Here is an 11016-nt window from a genome sequence, read left to right on the forward strand (position 1 = left end):
TGCCCGGGGTTGTGTGATGGGCACTGTGTATGTCTGTGCCCAGGGCTGTGCAATGGGCACTGTGTGTGCTCCGTGCCCGGGGTTGTGCGATGGGCACTGTGTGTGTCTGTGCCTGGGGCTGTGTGATGTGCCCTGTGTGTGTTCTCCGTGCCCGGGGCTGTGCGATGGGTGCTGTGTGATGGGTGCTGTGTGTGCTCCGTGCCTGGGGCTGTGTGATGGGCGCTGTGTGTGCTCTGTGATCCTCTCCAGATCCTCTAAACATTTCTGGAAGACGTCCCCATGTCTATCACGTCTCACCTTTGACTTTCAGAGCACTTGCAGTTTTCACTCTTGGCAGCTTAAAGATAAGTCTTGGACGCTGAATTTGAAAGGACTCTGCTGGTGTGCGAGGGAGGGTCTCAGTGCCACTTCCACTGAGAAGAGTGGGTTTAGCGCATGCTGACCCTCTTTATGCGGTGTTTCCCCCACGGGCGTGGCACTCGCTGCCCGCTCTGGGAGGCAGAGTGCAAACCAGGAGGAGGCGTACAGTGCCTTCATGCATTGCCCGGGCCAGTTTTAAAGATGAGGGCCAGGAGTTTAGAGAAAGTGCAGGGCTGCTGCGTGGAATGATTGAGAAGGTTATGCAGAAACAGTAAAGTTGTGACGCTGGGCGTAGAGTGAGTGGGATGTCTAAGATGAGATGAGGATGATGCCTGGCTGGCATGAGGCATGGGGCGAGGGCACCGAGGGGCAGGAGGCTGAAGTCTGGGCGGCTGCGGCCCCCATTCCTGCTGTGGGTGCCCGTTGTGCGACCCGCAAGGCGGGAGGTGGGCAGCTCTGAGACGGCCTCCTGCCCGCCTCCTGTTCGCGGGTGTCCGCAGTTTTAGCCTCGTGGCCTCGCCTCGCGTTCCGTCTGCTTCTCCTCGGCTCTCGCCTCCTGTGTGCTGTTTGCAGGGAACGTCCTGGTGCAGCCTGTGACTGCAGTGACCAGCGCCAGCGCCACGTTCTAATGCACTTCTTCTCTTGCAGTCACTCTCGTCTGCTGCGCCGAGTCCATCAATGAGGTGGCCGCCCTGAACTGGAGGTAAGCCAGCTCCCTGCTGTGTGGACCAGGGTCGGGACCCACCCCAGCAGTGGTCCGTCACCCCAACGTCCCGACAGACTCGGACCTGGAGAAGGAATGGGGACATCAGGCTGGGAGCCCAGGGGCAGGATGGGCTGAGGCCTGGAAGGCGGCCCCTCTTGCTGGGCGGCTGACCGAAGGTGGGTCCACTCGGCCTGAACGGCACGGCGCTCGGCCACTGGGGCCTGGCCTCCATTGCAGGGTGAGGAGAGCGTCACCAGAGGGACGTGGCCCACCAGCGGCCAGAGTGCAGGCAGTCACTGCGAGGCCCTGCCAGCTGGCCCCCAGGCCTGAGTGTCCCAGCGCCCCTCCCTGAGGCACCTGCTATTGCTCCTGGCGGCGCACCCCACACCCAGATCCTGGGGAGCTCCAGCCTATCCTGCCTCCTCCGTGGGGCTCAGCTGGGGCTCCTGTGGTGGCAGCTCTACCCTCCACCCTCCGTCCTGCCGCCTTGGCCCCAAGCTGCCTTTGTGCCCTTGGTCAGGACACCCTGAACCAGCGCTTCCTGGGTCCTTACTCCCTCTCCCCTGATGCTCCCGCTGGTGTCTCCCACCTCGGATCTGGATCCGGACCCACACCACCCTCGCCATCCCCGTGCTCTGTGTGCCTTGGTCCTCTCCTCCCCGCCTCTCCCTGCATCCTCTGCAGCATGTCAGACCCACCGGGGTCAACTGCCTGCACCGCGGTGTGAACGAGGCACAGCTGTGCTCAGCAAGGCCCCTCTGTGCCAGCCCTGTGCACAGCCAGGGAACCTGCAGACAGCGGCCCACAGGCTGCACCTCGCCCACTGACTGGGTTCTGTGGCCTGGGAGCTGAAAATGGTTTTCATATTCTTGAATGTAAAATTAAAAGCAAATTTAAAGTAGGAAGAGGATCTGCTGGGTTCTCGGGTGACAAGCTGAAGGTGTCACTTCCCGGCCATGGAGCCTGGTATGCTGGCCCTTCCAGAAGGTGGTGGCAGGCCCCCGCTTACAGTGGTGCAGCTGCTGTGCCCGCCCCCAGCTGAAGGAAGCCCTCCAGCCCCCTGAGACCTGGAGGAGGAGGGCAGGCGCACGTATCCCCTCTGCGGTCCTTGCCCTCTGCCCCACCTGCCCCGCTCTGCACTTGGAGATGTGGCTCCACACCCTGGCCCCTGCTGGCATCCTTGGTGTTTCCCTCTGAAGCCATCCCCATCAGCTGAAGAACATGCATCCTCCTCCCAGGAAGACCCCCAGCCCTGCCCCTGCCTCAGGCTCCTCCACACAGCTGGGGCCGTGGCAGCTGTCCCGGCTTCTGGCCCTGATGGGGCATCTGCTGTTCCTCCGCACACGGTGGACACCTCACTGCCCATGGGGGCTCCTCTTGCACCTGCTCATGGCTTCCTCTTTGTGTCCCTGGTCTCCAGGTGTCAGGGTGCCCCATTGTCCGCCTCACCACCTGCTTGCCCGTTGATGGTCGTGAAGTTTGCCATCCCTGCCGAAGTTTGCTGCCCTCTCTCCAGACCCATCCCCAGGGCCTTGCTCCCTCTGGGTTGGCAGCTTCTCCCCCAGCTTCTCCCTCCGGCTCTTAGGCCGGTGCCTCACCCGTCATGCAGATTCTTCAGCAGGTCCTTTGGCTGCTGCTTGGGCAGAAACTGGGCACAGCCTCCCGCCACCACTGCCTGTCCCCCAGGCCTCGCCCTCACCCTCCTGGCCTGGGCAGCGGCCCAGGGCAGAGTCTGACCGCAGCACGTGGCCCTGTGCCTGCTGGCCTCTCAGGTCCCTGCTGGAGACAAGCAGCCCTCCCCCGGCTGCATGCGTGTCATGGCCCTCCCCGCCTCGTCTCTCTAATGTTTGTCAATAGCACGCGTGTCTCACTGTTGCCTCGTCATCTGGGCCCACCTTCTGTGTGTCAGCTCTCGCAGAGCAGCGTTTTGACTTCTCGCTGCCCTGACCCTCTGCCCATGACAGTCCATGGGAGGGGCTCAGTGACTGTTTCTCAGTCAGAGGGTCGTGACACACCACTGACTTGCTCAGTGTGAGTCCGGTGCTGGCCCCTGAGGGTGGCCCAGCCCTGTGTGTGGGTGAGTTGAGTGCCTGCCCTTCCCAGATCCCAGCCACTCCTCCTGTGAAGAGAGACGAGGCCCCGCTTCAGTCAGGCGGCTGTGAGAACCCAGCAGGGCAGGTGCTCGTGCTGCCCCCACCGCCTGCCGCAGGCCCAATGGCTGTGTCCCGCTGCTGCTGCAAGTTCATCGTATGCGGAACAGTCACGCTGTTGCTGGGCAGCATTTAAGAGCTGCGGGTCGGTGCCTGTCACAGTTGGTGTCCAATTCACTGGGAGCAGAGAAGCGTCCTGCACAAGTGTCTGCCTCGCCTCAGAACCCTTCGACTGGTCACAGTTCCTTCCACTGGCATCTTTCCTGTGCTGGGGGCTCCTTCTCTGTTCCCTGTGGGATCGACTTTTCTTCATAGCAGGCGTCATGGTTTGGATGGAGAGTAGAGATGATAAAGGACCCGAGGTGGGCGAGTGGCTCTGCCTTGGTTGACGTGAGATCTCTCCGAACGCCGTGTCTTGAGTAGAGAATCACTGAAAACGTCGTCTTGTCACACCAAGTAATTGTAAGTTTTTTTATTACAACAGGCTGTTTTCAAAATATCAGTATTTCGACTCGAGGGGGATGTTCATCTCATTGGTGTTTTCGGCGCCGCTGCTGTTGAACGCCATGATCATCGTGGTACGTGTGTCACCGGTTTGCACACTTTACTTTTCTCCAATGTGTGTGTTTTCCAGTTCTAATGTATCCTAAACGTTGTTTTCAGATTCTGTGGGTGCGTAAGACTTTGAGTGTGATGACCGACCTAAAGAACTTACAGGAGAAGAGGAGAGAGAGGAAGAGGAGGAGGAAAGCAGAGTGAACGCGGCTGCTCCGTGCTGTTCCCAGTGCGCGTCGCAGGCGGCCCGTGGGCAGCCGAGCCCGTTGGTGGTGATGATTCTTTGCTGCGACGTCCTCGTACGGAACATGCCTAGGCTGCTTTCTCGGACAAGCACTGGCATCCCCCAGGCGTTCCTCAGCCTGCACCTGTCCCTGAGACGCTTGGTGCCTGTCCAGCTGAACTGTGTCAATAAAGAGTCTGTGCGGGGCCTTTCTTCATTTGCCGTGGGGCTCACATTGCTTCTGAAATTAGTGTTAATTACAAGCCCTTCAGTTACTCTGAGAACCTTAAAGCCAGTAGAGGAGCTCCTGCTCGCCCGTGGTTTCACTTTCTGTGGTTTCAGTTACCTGACATCAGCCGTGGTCCCCAAAGTTCAAATGGAAAACTCCAGAAATAAACAGTCTGTAGGTTTTAGGTCCACGCTGTTCTGAGTGGGGTGATGCACGTGCCGTCCTGCTCTGTGCTGCCTGGGCCGGGGTCCTCCTTTGTCCAGCGGCTCTACGCTGTGGAGGCCATCTGCTGGAGGGTCACTCGGTAGCTGTCTGGGTCATCAGGTCTCAGGTCGGCTGCCATGGTATTGCAGGGCTGTGTTCAAGGAACCCTTGTTTTACTCGATGACAGCCCCAAAGCGCCATCGCTACCGGTGCTTACTGTCATGTTACACTAACGTGTAAATTAAACCCTATCACAGGTCGTAGGCGAAGGAATGAACATGTATCTAGGATTTGGCGCCGTCCGCGGTTGCAGGCATCTACGGGCGTCCTGGGACGTGTCCCCGCGCGTGAGGGGGACGACCGTAATAAGCAGTGCTGTTTATGTGTAGGCACCATCTCCCCCGTCCCGTCCCACAGTGTTTTCTCCATCGAGGGTGGTGTTGCCCCGGGCCTGGGGTGGTTTGGTGATGCTGTGAGGTGTCGCTGGAGCGAGGATACTGCTGAGCTCCTGCAGTGCCCGGACTGAGAAACCCTGGACTGCAGGGACCTTCCACCAGGCCTCGGGAGCAAGCACTGCATCTCAGTGTAGTAGACTGACTGCCCTGAGGCCGGGTCTGGAACGTCACACAGGCTCTGCCCCGGGACACAGTCACAATGTCACAACAGGACAGAGCCAGGGTCCCGTGGAAGGAATGTGTTGAACGAGCCTCGGAGTTTGTTGTTGAGCATGTGCAGTTACAAGTAGAGCACTCAGTGGGTATTCAGCTGTTTGAGCTAATAGATTCTCTGACAAATGCAAAGGGTGACAATTCCTTCCCCAGTTTCACGTTTCTTTTTTCAGTCTGGTGCTCAGGAGCGTAAAGCTGTCAGTTTCATCAGAACAGGGGTCCTCTCGCTTTGTAGATGTCACCCTCCTCGCAAGCTGACGAGCCCGCCTGCCGCCGTCACGGGTGCCAGCAGGAGAGGGATGACCGAGTGAGGAAGTTACCGCAGCGCAGTTACCACAACAGACGAACTAGGTTGTCTGCGATTTTGCTTGTTTGTTTCACATGGATTTGGGCTGATGTCTCAGTGCTTTTGTGATTTGTTTCACTTACCAGCTTTCGTCTGATGCCCAGTCAAGGTGCCCTGGATCCCGCTCCAGCCTCCAAACCCAGATGCCTTTAGCTCAGGCTTTGGGGTGAAAAGCAGCAAACCAGGCTGCTCTCCTGACGGATTCACTTTCTGAGAAATGTGACTCAAGTCACAGAAAACAAGTTGTCATTTACCGTGGAGGTTACCAGGCAAGTTTCTGCTTTTCAGACCCCATTCTGTGAGCAGCGACTGATGTCTTAGCTACGAAATCAAACAGGAAATTCCATCTACCTGACGTTGGTTTTGAGTGTTGGAGTTACATGCATTTAGTTGTAGAAAGTCCCAATGTTAAAAAAAAAAAAAAAAAACAGTAAATTCATAGATTTTGACAATATAAAAGTTTATCCAAGAATTTCTTGAGACGTACTTGGTGTATGCGATTACAAAGACAAACTTGAAGTAATTTTAGTGGACGTTTGTGAGATTTTGTCTTCTTTTGCCACATAATGCTCAGCATCAGTCACGGCCTCCCTTCCTTTTGTGACGGGCGACCTGCTCTGGTGGGCTGGTGACAGGGCCTGTGTCTTCACAGCCAACAGGTGCACTTGACACTCGAGGTGTGTCAGGGTTCCGCCCTGGGAGCCCCTTGAGCAGAACAGAGAGAAACTGAAGACGGAGGGAAGCTGGCGGCACGGGTGAGGACTGGACGGCCGGACGCCCTCTGCCCCGACAGCGCCTCCCGCCCCGGCGTGCGACAGCCTTTCTGCACGAGGCAGCTGTGTGTTGACCGCAGATGTGAGTACCCGATTTCGAGAATAAGAGCTACCGTCTACTGTTGTGAGTTCTGCACGTTGTACGTGGTAATTCTGGAGACATGTTGGTGAGAAGCTGGTGCTTTGAGAACCATTTGTGTGTCCGACAGCGGATTCTGAGTGAAGACACTTCCTGAGCGAATCTTGCGAGGCCGAGGGTCACTGTTCAAGGTTCTGTCTGCTGAGCGAGGGAAAAGGTCTGAATTCCACGCCTGGTGCTCAGATGTTTGCTCAGAAGGTAACGGATGTAACTACCATCTGAGGGAATGGACGCGTTCGCTGGGAGCAGGTAGAGTCAGACTGGAGGAAGGGCCAAGTTGAATCGTCCCGGAGCTTGAGGTTTGGGGCCTGGAGAGACGGCCTGTGCGCCCTGGGGCAAACAGGAGTCAAGGGAAAGGGGCAACGGCGCAGCGTCCCCCTGGGACCTGGTTCACCTGCCCTCTCACCCCAGGGGAAACTGATGAAATAACGGAAACAGAGCATCTGAAAACAGGCTCAACTTCAGAAGAGGCCACATTTCGGCCTGTTAGATGGTGCTAAGAAAAAAGAGAAAGGAAAGAAAGTGAAGACTGTCCACATGGGCCGACCTGGCCCATCTGTCCCGAGTGCTGGCCCACGCTTTCTGCTGGACGTGTCCCACACGTGGGCGCATTTCCAAGGTCCTTGCGAAGTGCAGTGCCCGTCCCAGGGCTGTGGACACTGTTTCCAGCCACTCAACAGACGTTCTGATGTGGAGTTAAACGAGAGGGCCGGCTGGTGAGGAGAATTCCGTCCTCGTGGAGCTGACAGAGCAGCAAGCGCAGTGCCTGGGAGCCAGCCGCAGAGAGCGCCACCTGTAATCGTCCACCAGGAGCAGGAGCATCTTGACCTAAACCATGATTTAGCGGAGACCAGCAGGAATTAGGGGAAAAGCTCCCAGAACACAAAGGCTGTGTCTCTGCTCCAGCAAACGAGGGAAACAGGGTGAATCATGCTCTCGGGGCAGCAGACCCACAAATCCTGGCGTCATCCCACATGCCGGGAGATTCGGGTTTTCACGACAGTGAGGGGGAGCTGACGAATGACCAAAGCAGGGGGAGAAAAGTGTCATTTGGAATTTCACCAAGATTCAGCTTCAAAGAAAATAAAGTTTGGTTTGGTTGCTTATGTCACAACAGCAACACTAAAAAGTAACAGTGGCTGGAAATTCGGGGCTCACACAGAGGCTGATGTGTAGGTGACAACCCAGGCAGCAATTTCAGAAGAAAACAGCCGTTTCCATCACAGCACACGAAAGTCCAGCTAGTTTTTGCTTTTTTTCACTTGTTGGTTTACTGGTTCAGACTCTTTGTTGAAACCATCACGTCTGTAAGAAGACTTCTCTGGTCTTTATTTATTGTTAGGAGGCTAGCACGTCCCCAGTCCTTGGAAGATGGTCTGTCATTTCTGGAAGCTCCTCCTGCTGGCAGTCGGGCTCAGCAAGCGCACGGTCACCCTCCAGCCACCTCTCCTTTGGGACCCTCAGGGGTCCAACACCAGGAGCAGAAACTAAATACACGCTGATGGAAGCCAGAGGAAACACTGTTAGGAACACGTGTCCACTAAGCATTAGGGTGCATTCCAGCACAGTGTTCAACCAGGTAGATGGAACAGACCCTGGATCTGGGCGCTGGCCAGTGTGTCCCCAGCGCTCGTCTCGGGGGGCTTACGGAAGACCCACAGAGCTCAGAGTAGGGGCCACTCTGCGACTTAATGCTGACCCCACACTGTGCTAGCCTGTCCTGCCCTCCGCCTGTTTGCCTCAGTCCCCAGGGATGCTGGAGGCTCTGGGGTGTCACCTGCCATGACATTCTGTGCCTCCACAACTAGACCCCACCCCCACACGCACACAGAGGCTCACGCATGCACACAAAAGCACACACGTGCACACACACACACACATGCCTGGTCCTCAGCACCCTGCCTCCAGGGACTCAGGCACGGCATCAGCGTCCCGTGCGGCTTTGTCTGAGGAAGGCGCTCTCCCATAAGGCTCCTCCACCAACATGGCCGCATCGCCCCATCTCAGGCACACCTGCCGGCAGGCGGTAAGTTCCATCCTGGACGGCTGGGTGGTGGGGCTGCTGCAAGGCTGCTGCTCTTTCCTCCTCCCTCAGACCCGCAGCCTGCTAACAAGCATGCCGCCGAGTCACACCAGCCCCCGCCGTCCTTGTGGAAGCCACTTCATAGCGTCCTTTCTGAAGAGCCAAAGCCTCGCTGTCCTCGTTCCTTCCTTGGGAAATTCCTCGAGGATTCTGCATTTGTATCCTTGTTCTCTCCGACCTCAGTATTTCCTCCTTCCGCCTCCACCCTGTGGTTGTTCTCGACCTGCCACCATGTCACTCCCACCTGCAAAGTCTCAGCTTCCAGCATCCTCCTTGGATGAGCACGCCGTGTCTTCTTGACTCGAAGCTGGCTCCGAGGATCTCAGCCCTGCTGACGCTGGACTTCAGTGCCTGCACATCCCACCCGCTCCCCTCCATCCTCCACCGTCCAGTGTGGACGCCGTGGCTCATCTCTGCTCGTGCTCCTGCCCAGTCCTTTGAGGTCCTTGCCACCTTCCTGTCTGACACTCGGCAAAATCCACAGGCAGCAGATTTAATTTCCAGGAATGTCAGGGACAATGTCTCCTAACCCACATTCTCTTCTAGTGCCTGTGCCCCCCCCCCAATAGGTGCAGGGCTGTCCCCTCCCCTCCAAGCTGCAGGCTTCAGACCAGTGAAGTGGGGCGACGCCACATGCCTTCTGAGGCTGGGCCATGAACGGCACCACATTCCATCCTCGTTAGCTGGAGAAAACAACTGTGGGGCCTGAGCCTCAACCAAGACCTTGACTGCCCAGGGTCACCAGGCTGCACAAAGTCTGGGTGTGTCTCTGTCCACAGCCTCTGCTGAGGCCCAGCCATCTGCCAGACGAACCCCAGCCATGGCCCCACTGACCACTGAGTGCCCTAGAAGCCACCCATGCTGTGCTGCATCCTCCACGAGTCCTGATCCACAGGATCTCTGAGCACAAGGCAGTCATCGTCCTACACTGTGAAGTTCTGGGGTGGGTGACAAGACCGCAGGACCCCACCATGCCATTGCAGACACCATCTTCCCAACACAGCTGGATCAGAGCCCACCATGGTGCTCACTGCTCTCACGTTAGGTGAATAGCCGCAGGGCCCACATACACACAGACTGGCCCGCGCCTCTCAGGACAGGCCCCTCGATGCTTCCCCAGGCAACTCTTCCGGGTGTTGGTGGCTGGAATGGCTGCAGCTCCATCTCCTCATTCTAGATGGTCGGCAGCATCTCAGCCTGGAGCAGACTTGCTCATTGGTCCATCCCAGACCCACTGCCCCCACTTCTTGGTGTGCAGGTCCGCTGCTGCTCTTGCAGGGCGAGGACTCAGCAGGCCCATGTGTAAGGCCCAGATGGCCTCCTGTGCAGTGGTGTCTGCGTCCCCTGCATAGTGAAGAACTTTTCTCCTGCAGTTTTTTCCTCCTTAATTATTATTGTTTTTAAATTTACGTTGCACTCTTCTCCTCAGCATGTGCATGTGCTGCAATACTTGTGAGCCTTTAAAAGGTCATTGCTTCCTACCTTCGAGTTTTCCTACTTCTCTGCTTCTCCAGTTATGAAACTCTCGTAGGGGATTTTATGTTTTTCTACATATGCCCTCCCCTCCCCTTGCCCTCACCCCACCACATGTGGGTCTTCACTCCTGTGCCTCCTCTGAGACAGTCCATGTCGGCTGCCCCCAGACCTCGTCCCGAGGCAGGGCCAGAGCCAGTGTCCTGCTCACTCTGGTCCCAGGAAGTCCAGTCCCGTCCAGAGAGCTTCTGCCGATGCCCACGCTCTTCCTTCACTGGTCTGTTTCCCATTCGAAAGTCGTTTGGGTTCTTCTTCTTCAGAAGATATCTAACTCTGACCAGTTCTCCCCAAGTCTGCTCTCCCCAAGTCTCCTCCTACGACCCAGTAAGCCCCGATGTCTCCTCCCTCGGGCGCTGAACTCGCCTCCCACCTGGCACCCCACAGTCACTCTCCACGAAGGAAGTCAGGCTTCTGCTCCGACCTGGCCGTGTCAGACTCATCAGTCTGGAAATCTCTTCTGCTCAGACAGAAGGAGATCCTGCTTTCGTTGGGCTCAGGAGTGAACGAAGGAAAGCCCCACAAGCAACACTCCACATCTGAGCCCCAAGGAAGGAGCTGCGAGCAGGAGTCACACCGGATGCCCAGGGCAGGCTGTAGGGGGTGGGGTCCGTGCCCCGAGGGGCACAGCCCAGGGGGAGGCAGCCTCTGGGTCTGACACCCACAGGAGGCTGAGGCCGACCAAGGGCCAGAGAAAAACAGGTCTCCCCACTGCAGCCCTGCCTGACTTAGGTCCTTGGGCCCCCACAGATTTTACCTCAACAACATGTGACTTAATGGTGAAAAATGACCAGATTCACAAGGGAGGGAACCACTCCAAGTGCCGGTCGGCAGAAACAGCCAGAAACACAGACGCTAATGATGTCTGATGATGAAATTATCGTGTGCACCACAGGAAATACTAAGAAGAGGTGTTTAACACTGTTAAATTCTGAAAAGAAACTCTACATTCTGAAAGCTGAAATTCTAAAAAAAACCCGCAAAACAACAATGAATAAGAACAGAGTGACATAAAAAACATCCAGGCAGATTTGAAATGGAACCAAACTG

At 56.8% G+C, this 11016-nt stretch overlaps 1 protein-coding gene across 6 annotated transcripts in view; it reads left to right on the forward strand.

Moving 5' to 3' along the window:
• Positions 1-4211, forward strand: part of TMEM18 (transmembrane protein 18) — a 7674-nt gene extending 3463 nt beyond the window's left edge. For 5 of the 6 annotated variants that reach the window (XM_046662820.1, XM_046662823.1, XM_046662822.1 and 2 more), the window contains exons 3-5: positions 1009-1063; positions 3701-3794; positions 3880-4211. In XM_046662820.1, the coding sequence (XP_046518776.1) occupies positions 1009-1063; positions 3701-3794; positions 3880-3975 (245 nt within the window). In that variant the 3' untranslated portion in view covers positions 3976-4211. Of the gene's footprint in view, positions 1-1008; positions 1064-3169; positions 3362-3700; positions 3795-3879 lie in introns of all 6 variants that reach the window. The other variant, XR_006888780.1, reaches the window with a different exon arrangement.
• Positions 4212-11016: the final 6805 nt, after the last annotated feature.

Source organism: Equus quagga, chromosome 5 (genome assembly GCF_021613505.1).
Source record: "Equus quagga isolate Etosha38 chromosome 5, UCLA_HA_Equagga_1.0, whole genome shotgun sequence".
Taxonomy (NCBI): Eukaryota; Metazoa; Chordata; class Mammalia; order Perissodactyla; family Equidae; genus Equus; species Equus quagga.